This window comes from Suricata suricatta, chromosome 2 (assembly GCF_006229205.1).
Source record: "Suricata suricatta isolate VVHF042 chromosome 2, meerkat_22Aug2017_6uvM2_HiC, whole genome shotgun sequence".
Classification (NCBI taxonomy): domain Eukaryota; kingdom Metazoa; phylum Chordata; class Mammalia; order Carnivora; family Herpestidae; genus Suricata; species Suricata suricatta.
The window spans coordinates 41,649,033-41,669,771 of NC_043701.1; the positions used below are offsets into that span (position 1 = coordinate 41,649,033).

Below are 20,739 nucleotides of genomic sequence, written 5' to 3' on the forward strand. Positions count from 1 at the left end.
GCCACAGACACCTGCTATTTCCACTCCGAGTTCATCAGCCCTTGTGTGAACCGGTGCTTCTCAGTTTGCTTTCCTTATGGTCAATTTCTAGAACCTGACATGGTTGTTTTTGACAGTTCAGTCCAATTTTATTGTTGTTGTTGGGCGAAGAGATTTGTCAACTTCTCTGCCACAGGAAGTACTCATTTCCATTGATTCTTAAGCGTTCATCCAGTCTTGTATTTTTTGGATAACTTTACTTGCTCACAATATAGTATTCTTTCTGTATATTGCATTAGGATTTGGTTGTTAATATTTTTAAGGATTTTTGTCAATATTTACAAGAGAGGTTAGTCTGAAGTTTTATTTTCTTCCAATGTGTTTTGTCTGGCATCAGTTTCAAGATAATGCTAGCTTCTCTATTTCAAAGAGAATTTATGTAGAATTGATATTATTTCTTTGCCTACAGTGTTTGGTAGAATTTGACAGTGAATCCTGCAGGGCCTGGACTTTTCTTCATGAGAGAATTTTCTACTACAAATCCATTCTTTTGAGGAAGTTTATGTCTTTGGTGGTTTATGTCTTTAGAGAAAACTTATCCATTCATATGTATCATCAAATGGATCTTTTTTTTTTTTTATTATTTTAGTCTGAGGCACCTGGGTGGCTCAGTTATTTAAAATGTCTGACTTTGGCTCAAGTCATGACCTCACTATGAGTTCAAGCCCTGCATCAGGCTCTTTGCTAACAGCTCAGAGCCTGAAGCCTGCTTTGGATTCTGTGTGTCCCTCTCTCTGTCCCTCCCCTGCTTGTGCTCTCTCTCTCTCTCTCTCAAAAATAATAAATAAAAATGTTAAAAAATTTAAAAAATTATTATAGGATTCAATTAGTGAAAATTCTTGTAAGAATTTTTGCATGTATATGAAATGATCTTACATTCTTTTATTCTTCTTGTTTGGATTCAGAATCAATATTGTATTAGTCTCCTATAAAGAGCTGGTTTTTGAGGGGGTTTTTTTGGGTGTGCTGTTTTTTCTGTTTTCTATTTACTGAATTAATATTTTTAAAGGATCACCTTTTTTTGAGTCCTCTGGTTTTGTTGGATTTCTCTTTGTCAACAAATTCTGTCATCCTCATTTCTTATTTCTTTGTGCTTGTTCTGTAGCTTTTTCTAATGCTTGAGGGAAAGTGCTTGGCTCTTTTGTTTTCAACCTCTCTTATTTTCTGATAAATGCATTTAAAGCTATACGTTTCCCTGTAAGTAGTACTTTTTGTATGTCTTACAAATTATGTAGCATTTTTCTTTTTATCCTGAAGGTTATTAAGTTTTGTGTTAATTATGTTAGCTTCTAGCCAAATGATTTTTAAAGCCATTTCTAGCTAGTCTTTTTCTAATTTTATTGCAATTATGATTAGAAAAAAATAATTTGTATTATATGAATTCTTTCAAATGTATTGTGGTATGGTATGTGAATATTTAAAAAATTTTTACTATGTTCAGTGGTAACATGTGAGGTTTGTATTCTCCATGAGCATATTATTATTCAGGTGTTATGTTAACATTTGTCTGCCCTTTCTGTTTTAGTGAAAAATATTTAACATTGCCAATGAACACTGTCGATTTACCTATTTCTTCCTACATTCTTTTCAGCTCTTGCTACCTTTGAATCTATCCTGTTAACTGCACAAATGTTCATGATACCAATATATTGGGACTTATTTCTTCCATTGTATTTGAGAGTTTCTAACTACTTTACTTGCTTTTTAGATTTTTTCTCTTTTTCATTAGATTTCTTATGCTGTTAAAGGCACTGTATGTTCTCCCTGTTGATTTCTTAAACTTATCAGCATAAATAAAATAGAGTACTTTGGAGGGGGACCTGGGCGGCTCAGTCAGTTAAGGCTCCGACTTTGGCTCAGGTCATGATCTCACGGTTTGTGGGTTCAAGCCCTGCGTCAGGCTCTGTGCTGACAGCTAGCTTGAAGCCTGTCTTCTGATTCTGCGTCTCCCTCTCTCTCTCTGACCCTCCCCTGCTCACACTGTCTCTCTCTCTCTCTCTCAAAACTAAGTAAAATATTTAAAAAATAGAGTATTTTGGAATTCTTCTACACATTTGCACCACCCCTTAATTAGCTTCTCTCCTCCAATCTTCCCACGTCATGTAGGTCTCATTTAGGATCTTAGCTATGGGTTGCTTTGTGTAATTTCTCCCTCTTCTTTGGTTCTTTATCTTTTAGAAAATAATGAATTGAAAATTTAGCCAATGTTTTCTCATTTTTAAATGCAAATAATTCCACCTTCCTTGCGTGGCTTTTATGGGAAGTAGATGAGAGGATGTAGTTGAGAACACTGCTAACGTAAAGAATTACACAGGTAGTTGATCATCATTCAGAAGTGGATTTTATTCCAAGGACTGACCATATTTAAAGTTTATTTATTTATTTTGAGAGAGAGAGAGAGAGAGCGAGAGAGAGAGAGAGAGAGAGAGAGAGAGAGAGAGAATCTCAAGGAGGCTCCAACCATCAGCACAGAGCCCAACATGGGGCTTGAGCTCACAAACTGTGAGATCACGACCTGAGCTGAAATCAAAAGTCTAACTGACAGAGCCACTCAGGTACCCCTTTCAAAGAGTCTTTTCAACCCCCTTCTCAAAAATCAGAATGAATGTTACCTCCTTTTCCTTCACTCTGTTGCACTTTGTCCTTTATGATAATCGAAAGATGTCTGTGTTACCAAGCCTGCTCTTCCTAGAAGGCTCCAGAAAAGGAGATGCGTAGTGTATTTCATCAGGTTTAGCACACTGAACACGGAACCCTAAGGATGAAAGCTTTGTATGTTGATGATGGATTGTGGAAGGCAGGGTGTTGGAGTTATCATTTGTCAGCACAGTAAGGGAGACCCATGAAGTTGCAGCTCTTTAACAGAAGCAAGCCTGGCATGGGAACAGTGAGCTCGACAATGTAGTGAATGCTAGTTTTTGATGCTATTAAGATTAAAATGCATTATTACACTGTATGGTGGAATCTAATGGTACCTCACTTTATTCCTTCCTAGGCTCATATTGGCAACTTATTAACATCAAAATTCTTCAGTTACAAGGATTTTGATACTTTATTGTACACCTGTGCAGCAGAGTTTGACTTTATGGAAAAGGAGGTAAGATGGGGTTTCTGGTGTCCCTTCCCCAGGTTCTGGTCCCCTCATTGTTCATAAAGGGCGCTCCTGTTATCTCACTCTTCCTCTGTGCTGTTACCGCACTTGGAAGGAAAAGGAAACTGTTGGCTTTCAGGAAGGTGTTCCTACTTACATTAGTATAGCCCCCCGACATGTATGGTCTTTCCTCATTTTGATACTTTAGAAGCATGCATTCAGACTAGTTTTTTGGATGAGTAAACACAGAGGCATTTCAAGATGCCTCTTTTCAGGGAGCATTCATTCAGTGACACTCCCAGGCTCTTAAATTTCCATTCATCGAGTGGTTGTTTGTTGGAATAATCTCATTGCTTTGAAATACCATTGAGTACAAGTTTTTTCATTCCAACAGTATTTTTCCTTCTCAAACTGTATTCAGCCATTTAAAAGGAAATCAGGCAGTAGTGTGGTGGATTGTGAGATGGGAGTCTGCAGTGCTATTCAATGTTCTTGAACACACAACTCTCATTTTGTTTCTCGTAGCTTACTAGTTGCTAGTAGTGTGCTGCAAAAAGATATTATGAGGGCCAAATGAGATACAGAGGAAGGTACTTTGGCATTTTAATGATATTTTTAATAAAACGTTATTTTGCAGTAATCAGTGACCTGGTTTGGTTCAACAAACACGCATATATGTATCTTTTTTAACACCACCCATGAGGCCCCAATTTACTACGGTATTTTACTATTTGTGAAACATTTTCCTTCAAAGCTATGAGTCTGCATGTATGACACTGGTCAACAGTACTTTGTTGGCACTTTCACTTTCCTCCTGCTCCCTGCTGGCTTCCCTCTGTGTCCTGAGTTAGACCAGTGGGTGATGGTGCCCCCTGCGGAGTCTTTTCAGCCAGACATCTTAATGGAGCCTGGCCTGCCAGTGTGCCCTTCACTCCGGTGCCCCCCAGTCTGCATTCCCAGATTCTGGGATGTGTCAACACAGAATGGCTAATAAAAAGTACACTAATAAAAGTAGCGAGCCTACTGAAAGAAACCAAGGAGGACATTAAACTGTGTGTTCACAGCGGCTCAAGACTCCTTCAGGCAAGTGGTAAAAGAAATAGAGGGTGAATGCCAGCAGAGCGTGAGGACTTGGTGGAAGTCCTCTGACATTATGTAGGGCACACATGCCGCTCTCCTGAGAGTGAGAACCATCAGGTAGGTGGTAAAAGAAATTCCTTATTGAGGCACAGCATGGCTTCAGTTAATTTGAAGACAATAGCAGACCTATTTCCAGCCTGCCATTCCTCATCTCCATAGTTATCTTCCCAGGGAATGTGCCATAGAGACAGAGTCCTGTGCCAGTTCGGAGAGTGCGTCCATGGTTTGATGCGCTCAGGCGGTGGAGAAAAGGGAACAGTTTAACACAACGCATATGAGAATGATTAATAGATTTGTCTGCATGTGACTTAAAAACATCTGACATTAAATACTGCAGATGACTAAGTGGGATGATTTTTGCCATAAATAAGTGAAACTAGGGATTAAGGTAGTGAGTATAGATAGGAGATTGTCCAAATCAATAAAACATTGCAGAGGACTTGGGGTGCCCGGGGGACTCAGTCAGTTAAGCATCCAGCTCTTGACTCCAGCTCCGGGCACGGTCTCGTGCTTGGTGAGATCTGTTGTACTGCATCAGGCTCTGAGCTGGGGCACCGAGCGCAGAGCCTGCTTGGGATTCTCTCTCTCCACTCTCTCTGCCCCTCTGCCCGCTCTCAAAATAAATAAACATTAAAAAAAATTTACCGAGGACTCTTACCCTTCCCCATCACAAAGACTACATCCCCACTCCCAACAGTAATAGGTGAAGGGTGTGAACAGACAACCCGCTGAGGAGGAAATGCTGATAACTGATTAAAATGTGAAATTGGTTGTCTCCTTTTTATTTATTTCTTTGTTTATTTTGAGGGAGGAAGGGAGGCAGAGAGAGAGGGAGAGAGAGGATCCCAAGCAGGCTCCACACTACCAGCACAAAGCCTGATGCGGGGCTCAAACTTATGAATCGTGAGATCATGACTTGCGCTGAGATCAAGAGTCGGACGCTTAACTGACTGAGCCACCCAGGCACTCCCTAAATTGGTTGTCTTCTTTATTTTTCCTGCATTTTTTTACTTTTTACTAAATGGGCATATACAACTTTTATGCTTAAAACAAATCCAACAGTTCATAGAAATATTGAAAGAACTTGTAACTCTAATATTGCACACAAGCATGTACACACGTATGTACCTCTCTCCCTGTGTCGTTTGTTTTCCTTGCATTTGTTCTTGTGCACACACTCTGGGGGACCTTTTGGTATTGAGGAAGTTGAGTCATTTTGTTTCCTTTATATTAGTACTTGCGTATATTCACGCCAGTCCTTTCTGTTGGTTTCCTACTGAGAGTTATGCTGAACGGAGCTTTTTCTTGCCCCTTCTCTACTCCCCCTATTTCTACTGTAATACTGTAATCAGTGACATTATTTTACTTCCCATGTGCTCTCCCCTCTGACCTCATTTTAAGAGATCCATTGTACTGTAATTACCTGCACATGTAACCACTCGTGCTGTTCTGTCACCGTTATGTCCTAGTCCTTGTCGTAGTTCTGTAGGTTGGTGTTTTTAACACTGCGTGTTCTGCCATCGAAGCCTCTCCTGCCATTTCTCTGTTGTGTGGAGCTTGCTCCCCAGCGGATTCCTCAGGAAGGGCCATCGGGGCAGTAATCCCTGATTTTTACATGGTCACGTATTCTGTCAGTGCCTTTCACATGTGAGGTTCTGGCTAGATACAAAATCTTTGGCTCATGTATCTTTCCTTTTTTTAATGTTTATTTATTTATTTTGAGAGGGAGAGAGAGAGAATCCCAAACAGGCTCCGTGTTGTCAGTGTGGAGCCTGACAAGGGGTCCAAACTCATGAACTGTGAGGTCATGACCTGAGTCAAAATCAAGAGTCAGACATTTAACTGCCTGAACCAGCCAGGAGCCCCTAAAAAATACTTTCAAAATAAAGTTTTAGGATGTGTTTTTAAAATTGTTTGAATTCTTTGTTAAACTGTTAAATACTTTTAATGCAATTTTGACATATTGCCTTTTTAGGGTAAACACCTATATTTCACAGCTTTTCTTACATTGATTGTTCATTGTTAATAGCAAATGTCTAAATTTTAAATGATACAGTAGTTTGGGTTATATGATCTTTGCCTAGACATAGGTCTAAGCAAAGATGTAATTTAAAATTTACAAATTAGAAATATATATATATTTTAAAATATTAAGTATTATGCAAATGCTTGTAAATAGTAAAATAAAACCATAAAAAAATCTCCTCTTAATGGGACTTGTAACTATGAAGTATGCATTTTGGCTTAATAAATTATCAAAATTACTTGTCTAATACAGAATAACAAGTGAGAAACTTGGACTAATGAGAGGGAAAATCAGAAAATACTACTTTGTAGAATTAAAATGTACCAGTGTTTTTAATAATATGATTAAGGCTACATTTCTCTTGATAAACATATTTGGGAAGATGTACATTATTTAACTCAATAATATAATATTACTTTTGTGAAGGTACCGTTGGTGGTAAGCAAATCAATTGCAATTTAGAAATTTCAGTCCCAGAATTGTTTAAAAGTATGACTTCAAATTACTGAAACATATATAGGATTGCAATGTGTTAGGTTTTGTTATTAGATATTTTTTTAGCTTTTTATCTGTTACTAAGAAAATGCAAAAGGGGCTCCTGGGTGGCTCATTCGGTTAAGTGTCTGACTTTGGCTCAGGTCGTGATCTCACGGCTTGGGAGTTTGAGCCCTGCATCTGGCTCTGTGCTGACAGCTCAGCGCCTGGAGCCTGCTTTGGATTCTGTGTCTCCCTCTCTCTCTGCCCCTCCTCCACTTATACTCTTATCTCTTTCTCTCTCAAAAATAAAACATTTTAAAAAATGTTTTAAAAAAAGGAAATGCAAAAATGTTTTTATTTCTCTCATAAACATTAGGCATTATTGTGTGTGTGTGTGTGTGTGTGTGTATCCTGGGATCATGGTTACGATTTTCATCCCTCACCAAATGTACAGGAAATGCTCATGCTGTTCAAAGGAGTCGTGCTGACCTTAGGTGAATGTTAAGTTGAGCGGTCTAGCTGGAAAAGTTGTGTACAAAAAGTGCACAGTAATCTTCTAGTCACATTGGATACTGACAAGTGTTTGTGTTTTCAACTCAGCATTTTGGGGATGTTTGTTTCTATGGAAATGCACCTTTATTTTTATGATGGGAGTCAGTGGGTCTATTGGATGGATGCTCATGCTTCTCTACTTATGCTTTTAAAAATTCACTGTTTATTATTTGAAATTTTGTCTGAAAATATTTTCCTCTAACAAAGCATCTCTTTGAATTGTAGACGCCTTTGAGGTACACAAAGACGCTGCTGCTTCCCGTTGTTCTGGTTGTGTTTATTGCAATCGCTAGAAAGGTATGTCAGTTACTTAAGAGCTCTTTCTTATAATAGAACACTTTCTTGTTTCTGCATCAGTAGTTAGGCATACTAGGTTACATGTTAATGTGACACAGTACTTTAATGTTTAATGTTGAAACGTATTCTGTATCTTCTTACTAATAGCCCTTGATGAACATTATAAGCCTTAAAAATATTGTGTCTGCATAAAGTAGACATAGGAAAAGGACGGCTCCGGTTTTGATGATCATGTATTTTGAAAGACGTGATCAAAGAGACCATATTGACCCAGATACAGTTATTTTTGTCTTTGTAAATTACTACTGACTGATTTTTAACTTTGTGTTACATTTCCATAAAATAGTTAATATATGCCTTTCTAAGTCATTTGTGCAGTGCTCACTAACTCCTGAATTGAGTTTATTATTATTGATCAAGAGGAAAAAAATAGAATATTAACAGTGTCGTTAAAATTGTTAGACTTCCAACTTGGCCTTGATAATGAAATTCTAAGCCCAGATTTAAATCAGGCCAGGGAAGTTCCAATCTTTAGCAAAGAACAAGTGTGATACTCTCTTTTTTCTTATGAGAGTTGGTAAATTCTGTAACTGCAAGTGTTTTAAGAGAGTAAATAAAAAGTAATCTATAATCAAAAAACACGTGATAGACCCTAAAAGTTTTCTGATTTGTAGTTAGCGATTTCTGGGTTAGCAGAATGCCGTATATTTGTAGAACATTCTGTCCTATGATTATTGTTCACGTTATATATTTGTACTCTCCCCAGCCCTGTCACATGTGTTATTTCACCTGCTTGACAGCTCTGTAGGGTACACAGATATTATTGCCCCCATTTTGACAGATGCAGAATTAGAAGAATAAAGAGGTTGTTACCAGCCTTACATTATGCCCATTAAAAAGCTAGGAAAGAACAAGAATCAGACTCTGCACCTTCCCCCTTCCTTGGGTGTAATGTAGTATTCAGCTTTGCAGTTGCACAAACTTCCCAAATCTAATGAGTTTCTGCTATATGCCAGGCTCTGTGCTTCCGTTGCACTTTTGCATACTTGTGTAGGTGTGCACCTAGTAGGCAATCAGAAAGTACCAATGTTGGCAATCCGGAATGCATTAAAAAGGCAGTAACCTGGATGGCTAGAGATGATGAAAGCAGTTACGTCAGGTTAAAAAAGGCTGAGGTGTTTGATTTAAAAAAGAAAGATTCAGATGGACAAAGGATGATTATTTTCAAGTATTTAAAAGTCTGCCCCTTGGAAATAAGATTGCATTCATTTTGGCTTCTTAGAATTATGGCCAGTCGTAGGAGGTTGGACTTTGGACCAGAATGGATCTGGACTGACTAGGGAAATGCAGATTCAAGCAGCAGTTGGGTGGTTCTTCCTAGAGCTGGATTAAAACGTGTCAGCAATGTCAAAGAGGACATCCATGCTGGGGATAGGTTTCAGATTAGATGACCTTCTGGTGACTGCTAACCGTGCACACCCAGTGTTTAGTTACTTGTGCTTATCAGTCTCAGAGCCAGTTGTGCATGATTAAGGAGAGGCATTGCCAGTGACCTTGGCATGTGGAGTTCACTGAAAGCGGACTGGAAGCCAGAAGGTCAGGTTCCATGACCTATTAATGCTTCCTAGTTGTTGTCTGCCTTCTGGGAGATCATCTAATCCATCTGAGCCCGTTGCTCATGTACGAAATGAGGATAAGAAAATCTATTTGAACAGCGTTGTTAGGTATTAGATATGATCAAGTACTGTACAAATGTAAGATTATATTGTTGTAATGATCATTTCCTGAGTCATCTCTTATCCCTGTACTTCTTATATTTGTAAGTAGAGTTTGAAAATTTAGAAGATACTTTAGTTACAATTTTGTTTTTCCCAAAACAGCTCTTAAGTGTTAAAAAAAATCTATTTGCAGATTATTAGTGACATGTGGGGTGTCTTAACTAAACCACAGACACAAATGAGGTAAATATGCTATTAATCATTTTGTTACATTATCTATTGAGTAGATATTTACAAGGTATTAAGTTTATAATTCATGTGGTAACTCACCATTTGGTCATTGATGTTTTCGATTGTTGTCATTCTCCTTCTTTACTTTTCTCATGATTCCCTATCCATGCAGAGCTCAGTACCTTACTTATTCATACCTCAGACTCCATCCGCACAATCTGATATTAGGTCTGCACATAATCTGGACTTGTAGGACACAGCTTTGTGCTTCAGTTTATCAGGGAAAATAAATGATTCTGTTGATGGTCTTAGGACGAATGGACTGCCTTTTGAGAGAAGAGCAAGGAAATAGAAAACTGATTCCATATTTCACTTTCCACACAAAATAAATTCCAGATGGAGCAAAGATTTAAATGAAAGAAAAAAAACTAAAGCCCCAGTATTAAGCAAGAGATGATTTTAGGACTTTTAGGATGAGAGAGGCCTTGTTAAGTATAACATAAAACCTGTAAGCTAGAAGGAAGACTGAAAAGGCTGACCAGATAAATATTTTGGTTTGATAAGATACCTTAAGCATGTTCAAAGAAAAAGACAAATTGGGTATAGTAGTCACAATATAGGACAAAGGATGAATGACCGACATATATAAAGGACTTCTATGAATTAACAGGAAAAATACTAAAACCCCATTGGAAAACAAGTGAAGTACACAAAAGAGGCAATTGAGAGAAAAATAAATTCTCGCTTTCCCTTTTCCCACCACACCCGAGTCCCGTGGACCTCCTTGCTGCTCTGTAACCGTGGCTCACTGCTTCCTCATCTGTCATCTTGCACTGCTCAGGCCCTAAGGCCCTAATGCCCCTGCTCCCCCAGGCCTGGCTCTGTGTGTGGCCAACTTCATTCATTTTAATGTTTACACGTTACCCCCTTCAGGAAGCCTTTCCTCACCATCACCCATGGAGAGTCCGTGTCTCTGGGCTTGTTATTCTTCCTCATCACATGCCCTTATTCTCTTCTCTCAGCATTTCTCAGTATTTACACTTGAGCATCTCCTATGGCCCCGTCATTCTCTCCCACCTCCCTCTCCTCTGCTCACGGTGTCTTTGTAGTTAGCCCATTAGGGACTATTCCTACTATGGGGCTATGCACTGCCTTTCTCTCTGCCTCAAGTGCTCTTCCTGAGGGTCACTCAACCTCAGTCTCTCTGCTCCTTCAGGCCTTGCTCAAAGGTCACTCAGTGACCCCATTGATTGATGTATACCTTCCCCATAACCCCCTGCATTTTTTGCCCTGTTTTCACTCTCTCCACAGTACTTGTCACTGTTTGACATGTGTTTACTTATTTGCTTTTTGTTTCTCCCTTGACTAATATGTAAGCTCCGTGAGGGCCAAGACTTTTTTCTCCATCTTATCTACTGCTGTGTCTCCATTGGGTGCTTAGTGGGACTGGAGATGGGTAGATTTATACCTTGTCATCCTGAGAGGTTCATTTTAGTAGAGAGAGACAGATGATAATAAGAAACCAATAAATGAACATTTTTGAGGAGATGAAACAGGGAAATGGAATAGGAGTGATTATGGAGAGGGGTACCGGATATGGGGATAGCAGGGGGGGCGGGGGCGGCAGGGCCAAAGGGAGGTGCAGAGACCTCTAAGCGGGCATCCTTTCTTAGGAAAATTAAAACTGTCAAGCAAAACTAAAGGGGGAATTTTGTGGCTATTTGTATATTCCAGAGCCACTGCTGAAAAAAGCTTTTACGTGGTTTCCTAAATTATCTTTATAGCAGCTACGGCTTGTGGGGGAGCTCAGGTACCCCTAGGGGTGGGAAGCAGGGCAGTGGAACTATGAAGTCTTCAGGGTTTCCTTCCCTTCCCTCCCTGCTTTGGCAGGGCGTCCCAGGGAGGTACCTGGCACACCATGGTGTGCCTTTTTTTGGAGCAGGAATTGTCCATGTAATCAAATGTGTAAGGTCTGCAACACAGTCAGTCTTTTAAAAATAAACTGTCTTTTAAAAGACTATGGCACCAGTTTTGGTTCATAACTTTGTTATTTTTATATACATATATATATATGTCCTTGGAATGTTACAGATGTTGTAAAACTTCTATTTGTATGATAAAAATGCAAATAATTGAAGTGCTTCAATAATGATTCAATAGTAATATTTCTCATTCCATTTCAGAAAACACCAATTTGATCATGGAGAGGTAAAGACTTAATATTCCTAAATTTACTTTATTTCAATGTTTGTTTGTATATGTGGACTTTTCCTTGTGTTCCAGTTTCTAGGTATTGGTATTTATCACTAATCGTCTTCAAAATAGGCCTGTATGTATTTTTATGAGACTGTTAGAAACATGACCTTTTATTTGTTAAAACAGTTAAGTAGGATCCCCATTGGGTCTGCTCTGATCATCCTTCAGGAGACCCAGTGTATCGCTAAAGGCATGTGGAGGGTCTTTTGCTTGACTGGAGATGGCTTTCTTGTCTCCTCACCTCACCCTGAGGCTTTGGAGGTGTGACTCGTTGCTGCTCCCATCTCCTGGTGATTCTACCTGTTTTTCTTTCTTTCTTTCTGTAGGTTTTGTTTTGTTTTCACTTGAGATGTAATTGACATGTAACGTATCGATTTCAGGTGTAAGGCATAGGAAATCAGATTTGTAGACATTGCGAGATGATCACCGCAGTAAGCTGAGCTAACATCCATCACATACGTAGTTAGAAAATAATTTTTTTCTTGTGATGACCTTTAAGATCTACTCTCTTAGCAACAGCATGGTGACTATAGCTAATAATATTACATATTTCAGCCTGGTTTTGATGGCTGTTCCAAGGCAGACTCTGAGATCTCAAATAGTACTTAGTTTTGTTTACCACTTTTCTGTGTAAATTTGATGGTATCATCAAGGTAGATTCAGAGATGTGGGCTTTGGTAACTATGGGCTTAACCATGAGCAGAATTCTAGAACAACTTGCCTTAGTGACTTTATATTTTAAGGCTTTTAACAAAACAGACTTGAAAGTGAACCGTAAGACTCATTTATTTCAGAAATCAAAGTACTGTTGCTAAGAAAAAGCACTCTTCTGGATATTCATCTATTTAACAATATATTAAACTATAGGAGTAAAAAAATATTTTCTCTTTCTTTCAGCTAGTTTATCATGCATTGCAACTGTTAGCATATACAGCCCTCGGTATTTTAATTATGAGACTAAAACTCTTCTTGACACCACACATGTGTGTTATGGCTTCTTTGATCTGTTCAAGACAGGTAAGATGGTTGTTACTTTGGCCTTGTAGTTGCTGTGATCACTCTACCCCAGCCTATGTCATTCAGTGTCCCTAAAATATTGAATAACTCAAAATTCCTTAAATTGTCATAGTGTAGCAGGATTCTCGCACAGAGTTGTGACACCAAGGCTTTTCTTTCTAGGAAGCAACTTTTATTCATGCCGGCACCGCTCAGTTGGGTTCGTATCCAAAGAATTGAGCGGCCCATATCACATGGCATAGTTATTTTTTTATACGTCTTCTATTTCTTTGTCTCCCATATATGGTAACACACATAACCATGCAGTCTAATTGAGTTGTCTCAGTTTACAAGGTCATGGGGGATGTAGGCACCTGGGCGCATATCCTGGTGACCTTAAAGTCTTCTCTCTTCTTTTTCTCTCTCCTTAGGGAGGGGTCCCTATCACTATAGTTAAAGGTCTTCATGGTTTTATATTAATCTTTCATAAGTGGTAAGGGCCAAAACAGGTCATTTATCCTTCTGACTTCTAAAATATTCCTTGGCGTACGACATGACAGACACAGTACAGGCTGAATTCATGAGTGATCACTACAGATGCTGATAGAAAGCAGAGCTTCATTGTAGAAATATTTTTTTGTTATTTTGACATTCCTATCACAAAGAATTCTAACTAGTGGTTTCAAGTTACAGTTGCTTTCAAATAGATGTTCTTTTTCAGTATCACGCTTAAATTTTTTTTTCATTTGAGTATACATTTGTATGCACATTCCTACCTTTTTAGAATTTAGTGTATGCCATTGTGGTTATTTGCTGCTTATTTTCCCTGAATAACTGTGTCCTAGGTCTGTATTCACAGATTTATGCTTCTGCATAATGTCATCTTTCCATCAACCAATTAGCCAAGGTCCAGCAGCAATACCTCTTTTAAGTTTAATAAATATTTGCTGAACATCTATACCAGACTCTAGGAATGAAGGTAGAATGTTACCTAGAAAAATAAAAAGGCAAAAATATGTAGCTGCCCTCAAGAAGCTTGAAATCTAACTCTACAGACATATAGAGAAATTAAGGAGAGAATGATAGGAACAAAGTGTTATTATTGAGTGTGGACTACTTGAATGGAAAAACCAGCCAGCCTCAAGTTTCCCGATCAGAATGCTGGTGTTGTGTTAAAGAGGGACAGCTTTCCGGAGACCAGCCTCCCTTGGGATGAAGCCGCTGGTCCTGATTCCTCCAGCTGGGACAGGAAAGGAGGCTGGTGGGAAGCCTGGCATCTTAAATCTCAGCCCGCACCATGACAGAAGATAGCGCGGCCCCGGCTGGCTCCCCGGGTGTGGGTGTGGGGCCTCTGCGGATGCACGGAGGCCCCGCTCAGCAGGAACCTACATCTAGTTGGATACTCTTCTGTTGGTCTTTTGAACTTCTAAATACTTTTTAAAGGAGAGATCCTACGTTTTCTTCTTGCTTTGGGCCTGGCAAGTTATGTAAGTGGTCCTAGCCTCACCTGAATCTGGAATTAGAACAACCTGAGAGAAGAGCCCCTTACATTATGGCCCACCTGTGTAAGGCTGATGGGAAAATCCTTGTAATCCCCCTGTCATTGTATCTGGAACTGTTTTTAGGATAATTAATCCTTTATCTGGGACTCCACCAGAAATTGTGTTCTTCTCTGGGAAGAGCTTTTGTTTCTTTGATAGAGGCTGCTGTGTACTAACTATCAACACATTCTTAATTTGGTTTCAGCTATTTGGATGGCTCTTTTGCAAAGTACATCCTGGTGCTGTTGTTTTTGCTGTATTAGCAGCAATGTCAATACAGGGTTCGGCGAATCTACAAAGCCAGTGGAATATTGTGGGCGAGTTCAGCAATTTGCCACAAGAAGAACTTATTGAATGGATCAAATACAGCACTAAACCAGGTAAGCTTTCCTCGCGCTTTTGCACACCACTGCCAAGTCTGCCGCCCAACCTACTTCCGGTGGCCTTCCCCTTTCTAAGCAGTGTTGCTTCCGGACGATTCAAGAAAAGAGAGATGTCAATCTTGCTTAAGTGGTTTGCAAAGGAAGTGTTATATATATTTTCTTAGTAATCTATTTTGCTATTTTCCATAAATGCTAATGTTTTTCAAAATGTATCCAAGTTTTTACATTGGATATCTTAAAATAATTTTTATTGTGCTTATTTTCCTAATGAGATTTTAATCTTAGTCCTGCACATTCCTGCTTGAAATGAACTCATGGAGCACGACGTTTAATCCAAGGGAGATTTTGTTGTTGTCTCAGTATCAGATGACTGAATTTTAAATCATTTTCCAAGATCCCTGGGCGCTGTAAAACTTTCCTAGCTAATTTGATACTTCTTTCCCAGAAGCAGGAAAGATTTCTATGACATTACAAAAACCAACAGAGAACACCCCGGAAGTCCTCAGTGATGAAATGAGGAGGCTCTAACTTCCCAAGAAAATTGTTTACCCAGGCCAGGTTGCAGATAGCCGTGTTTCCAGCCAGCCAACTGCACGCTGGTTCTTCCATTGAATCTTCGAGTCGTGAACCTCTCTGGGCCTCCGTGTTTTCACCTGGGAAGGGATTGGGTTGACCCAGAAGGAGGCCCTTGTGACATTCACTGAGTCTCTTCCTGAGACCTTCTTTCCGGCTTTGCAGACGCGGTGTTTGCGGGCGCCATGCCCACAATGGCGAGTGTTAAGCTCTCTGCCCTTCGGCCCGTTGTGAATCATCCACATTATGAAGATGCAGGTTTAAGGTTAGTACCCAATTCTCATGTTGCCCAAAACAAATTGCCCACACAAAGAGTGAGTGAGGGAACCAGCAAATAAAGAGGAGTGTTTCCAGAAGGCTGTGGGGAACAGAGATTTAGAGAGCTGGGGAGAAAACAAGGCTGAAGTAAGAGGGCTAAGTTAGATGCAGACTGTTAAGGCTCCACAGGGCTGTAAAACTACAACCTGTGCCGCCTTCTGTGTGAGGCAGCAGAATGAAATCCTAGCGTGTCCGTCTTCTCCAGGTGATCAGGGCTGCAGACACCCTGGTCTCTGTTGGTTGTTACCGTCCTGATGCTCCCGAGAAGGTTCATTGGCCTCTAACTTTTCTGAAGATGCCCTTTTGGCTATTTTTCTTGAATTCCGAAGAGTCCATTGAAATGGAATTTCATTCAAAGAGGATTTTATTCTGATTTTCACCTGTGCAGCCTACTAGAATGATCTTGTGTTGTTTTTTTGTTTTTGTTTTTTTTACCATTTTTCATAAGTTAGAGTACTGTATTCTCTTTCAAAAGGACATAGATTTAATTTTCCTGCAATTTCTGGGATAGGTTAAGTTATTCACTTCCTAAGTGATTGGGTATCTCCTATTAATATATTCTCTGTGTAACAGTGAAACATACATTTTATAAATAAAAAACTTTCATTAAAAAACCAATTTCGGCAAGCTTATTTCCAGAGCAGTTGTGTGGAATCAGTTTAGTTTTTTTTTTTTAATCTAGGACCAAAGTGGAGAGCCATTTATGCCAGTCATTGTCACTGTCCAAGTCGGGGCTGCGTTGCAGCTTCAGTCTGGTGGCCGTGCGTGCGTGGCCCACCCTTCCACACACGGCGCACCTCACTCTAGTGTAAGATAGAGTGATGGAGAATCCGAACCAAAAACAAGCGCGTAGATGAACAAAAACACCTAAGTTTGGAAAGGAAGGGGTTCACCAAACTGCACCTCTTCTCCTAGGACTATCATACTGGTTCTCAATGTCCTTTTGACCTCCCCAGGGCCCCTGAGCAACAACTGAGAAGAAGGTTCTCTTGACCTGACTCTTCTATAGGCTCTTTCATCTTGTTCTGTTCACTGCTTTCTTCCAAATAGATTGATTGCATCCTTTTAATCTTGAAAATCTTTCACCCAATTATTTTTCTTTAAAGAGCCAGAACAAAAATAGTTTACTCAATGTATAGTCGAAAAGCAGCTGAAGAAGTGAAGCGAGAATTGATAAAGTTACAAGTGAATTATTATATTCTGGAAGAGTCCTGGTGTATAAGAAGATCCAAGTAAGTATTCAACAGAGTTAATATTTTATATGCATAAGGCATGAAAAATTAATTCAGTCTTATGGCAAGTGCTTTACGAGTCGTATGCGTGAGATATATATATATATATAACATTTAGAAAATATAAGTGGAAAGAACTTTTTAGATCATTATTTGAATTGCAATTTTTCCTTTTCTAGTCATTATAAATATGTTTCTTTTATAGTGATTTGCATGTGTATACAACCTTAAAGGTATTCTATTGACGCTGATTGATAGTTTCCCGAATTGCTCATATTTGCCTGTGACATTTTTAAAAACTTTTATTTATGTTGGATGTATTCTCTTTTAAGAAGACTTGCAGAGTCTGAAACCAGGTAACAGAGCATCTCATTGTAATGAAGTCAGACAGACAGCTGAGAGCCAGAGCCTCCGGTGTGCATACTGCCTCTCTGCACATCACACCGTGTCCTGAGAGACGGGCCCCCACCTCCCGCGTCCCCTCACAGTGACACTTCTTTCTTGCTGTTTCACATCTTATTTGAGTGGGAAAATAATTAACTTTACCGTGACCCACATTCTCTTGGCGTTATAGTTTTTAAAACTATTTCCACAGATAAGTTCACTAGGCAGAGGATAGAAGTTAGTAAGATCATAAAAGAAATATGACTTCTAAAGGTGACTGTTTAGAAATGTTGTACCTCGGTGACTACACCACAGATGACTGTAGCTCCTTGCTGTTAAAATACCAACACATTGGATCCATGAAGAGCACCGACATTTCATTAGACATTAAGATTATTTTATGGAGAACTATTATTTTTAAAATTCTCACTACTCTTTAAACAGAAGCCTTCAGGAGGTTGCTGTATTCGTGGCTTAATCATACTTATTCACCATGTATTTCAGTGATACACAGGGTGTTAAGACAAAATGATTAAATATTGACTCAGGAGTGAAAATAGTTCTGTGACACAGTAGCTGTTAACATAGCCTACAAGGAAACTCAAGCAACTGTTGATTATTGAAAGATTTTCCTATGAATATGCCTAGGTGACTTGAATTTAATCAGGATCTATAGAAAATGTTTATGTTCTTAGAGTCATAATTTAGAAAATGTTTTCGGCCCTTATAAACAGAAAAATATGTATGAAATTCATATACCCACTTTTAATTAATTTTGTTACATAAATACAGGACAAAAAAGTCATAAGCATCTCTCATAACAATTTTATGAGGACATTGTAATAAAGGAAAGGTAGGCTGACATTTGCAGTTAGAAGAACTTAGTTTCTTGACAGAGATTTCCACCAGCACTGTGATCTTTATTGCCTTGGGCTTCACTCCCCAGCTGGATTATCAGCCTGAGACACCTATAGGTTACTGGAACATAAAAATAATGTTTTACGACCTCTTTGTTCCCACGGTAATGATGAGTCTTGAATTAAGATTCTTCATTTTTTTCCCCAGACCTTGCATAGTGTTTTGAATATGTGGAAACTGTAGTGATTGGGGTATTTTATATTCCAAGATTTTTTTAATGTTTTATTTATTTTTGAAAGAGAGAGAGAGACAGCATGAGTAGGAGACTGTCAGAGAGAGAGAGGGGGAGACAGAATCTGAAGACAGGCTCCAGGCTCTGAGCTAGCTGTCAGCGCAGAGCCTGATGCAGGACTCGAACCCACGAACCGTGAGATCATGACCTGAGCCAAAGCTGGACGCTCAACTGACTGAGCCACCCAGGCGCCCCTGTATTCTAAGATGTTGATGGTACTCCTTGGACTTGCATTGCTGTAGTAGTCTCATGTTCTGATGGGCAGACCACTGTTTTGTACACAAGAAAGGATGAAAACTAAATATAGGAAGAATGGCAACAAATCTTGCTCACTAAGCAAGGTCAGCAGTGAATTCACTGGCTTTAGATCCTCTCCATTTAGCACCCACTTCTGGGCACCAAGACTGAGTATTGGGGTGAGAGTACGTGTTCAATCTCCCCATCTGGATCTCAAGTTGCCCCTGTTGTGTTTTTCTGGCAGGAGTGGAGAGAAGGAGGCTAAAGAAGTGACTTTCTCTAATCTGTTTTCCTCACTGTGTAACTATAACAGCGCTCTCCATCTATTACAGGATATAAGCCATCCTGATAATAAATCTCAGGAAACCTTAGACAGGTGCACTCTGCTTACACCTTGAAACAAAACACAAGCTGTGCTTTCTTTTCTGCCAGGGAAGCAAATGGGGAACTCAGGAAGGGAAGAAGGACTAATATTTAGTGCAGTAGGAAGACTGCATTTCTTACAGAACTTTCTACCAGAACTAGGATCTTCTTTAATGCCTTGGCCCCCACTGCCCATTTCAGTTATGCCTGAGACATTGGTAGGTTACTGGAACAGATAATTTTGTCAGACCAAGGGGAGCAAATGGAGAACTCAAACAGGAGAAGAAAAGGAAGAGGGACCTAATATTTTTCATTTAAGCTGTACCCAGAACATTGGTGAGCAGTATATTTATGTGATCTCATTACCAGTGGCTTTAGTTTTAATTTCTATTTTATAAAGTTTATTTATTCTTGAGGGAGAGAAAGAGAGAGAGAGGTGGAGAGGGGGACAGAGGATCCAAAGTGGGCTCTCCTCTGGCAGCAGAGAGACCAATGCAGGGCTCCTACATAACCGTGAGGTCGTGACCTGAACCAAAGTCAGATGCTCAACCAACTGAGTCCCCAAGTCGTCCACCAGTGGCTTTACTTGTGTGACTTGATTATTCCTTAAATACTTGACACCCCATGTTCAAATACAAGTGCGAAAATATACTCAAATGCAAGTTGTAGATGAGTTTTTAATTAACTACTCTTATTCTCAGTTCTCTGCTTTCTTTCTCATTAATTCTGATAATAGAGTTGACATAAAATTAAAACACATGAATTCAGAAGAAAATGATTCCCATTTTCAATAATGCTATTTAAAGACCTGGCTGGCTGGCTTGAGGGAGCCCCAGTACACGCGGAGAAGGACTAAAGGCTGTTACACTCCGGCAGACAGAGCCCACAGAGGCCGCTCTTAACCTTCTCTCTTTCCTGAACACACTTGAGCTCAGGAGCTGGGGAGTTTCTACTGCCTGTATGTTTTGCTCCCTACTACCCATGGCCTGCAGTGTAGCAACAGTTTGGCCTTGGCATGTGCCAGAAAATTAAATGGTAGAAAACCCAAGCCCTTTCATTCTATCATATGCACTCATTGTTGGTAGAATCTAGTGAACAGTTCTTCTGGGAACACTCATCGGGAGATAATCTGCTGGAGGCAAAGTGAAAATTGTGTAGCCCTGGGATGTGATCATAGTGCTGCTTCTAGAAGTTTAACTTGCAGTTGGGGCGCCTGGGGGGCTCAGTTGGCTAAGTGTCCAACTTTGGCTCAGGTCATGTTCTCACAATTGTGGGTTCGAGCCCCACGTGTCGGGCTCTGTGCTGACAGCTCAGAGCCTGGAGCTGTTTCAGATTCTGTGTCTCCCTCTCTCTCTACTCTTCCCCTGCTTGCACTCTCTTTCTCTCTCTCTCAAAAATAAAACATTAAAAGAAATTTTTTAAAATTTAGCTTGCAGAAAGATACAGACACAAGAATGTTTATATCAACGTCATTTTATAGTGGCAAAATGAGAAAATTAAAATACCCATTCATAAAAGAGTAGCTAATTAATATGTAGGTATACTAGCAACAATTAAAAAAAAATGAAGTGAGACTTTAGGTACTGAGGTAGGAAAATGGACACATTTTATTAAGTAAGGAGTTCCAGAATAATCTCATGTTTGTAAAAGCAACCCAGGAGCATCTGTGTGTATAAATATGTCCATGCCTGTATTTGTATGTGTGTGTCTGAAGTTGGATTAAAAAAGTTTAGCT

At 39.5% G+C, this 20,739-nt stretch overlaps 1 protein-coding gene across 1 annotated transcript in view; it reads left to right on the forward strand.

Annotated features, from left to right (window-relative positions):
* Positions 1-20,739, forward strand: part of DPY19L1 (dpy-19 like C-mannosyltransferase 1) — a gene marked incomplete at its 5' end in the record, with an annotated part of 77,637 nt that overhangs the window by 51,923 nt on the left and 4,975 nt on the right. The window contains 8 exons of the mRNA XM_029918387.1: positions 3,035-3,136; positions 7,551-7,622; positions 9,534-9,583; positions 11,755-11,779; positions 12,725-12,844; positions 14,570-14,744; positions 15,486-15,585; positions 16,745-16,870. Coding sequence (XP_029774247.1) covers positions 3,035-3,136; positions 7,551-7,622; positions 9,534-9,583; positions 11,755-11,779; positions 12,725-12,844; positions 14,570-14,744; positions 15,486-15,585; positions 16,745-16,870 — 770 coding nt within the window. The remainder of the gene's footprint in view (positions 1-3,034; positions 3,137-7,550; positions 7,623-9,533; positions 9,584-11,754; positions 11,780-12,724; positions 12,845-14,569; positions 14,745-15,485; positions 15,586-16,744; positions 16,871-20,739) is intronic.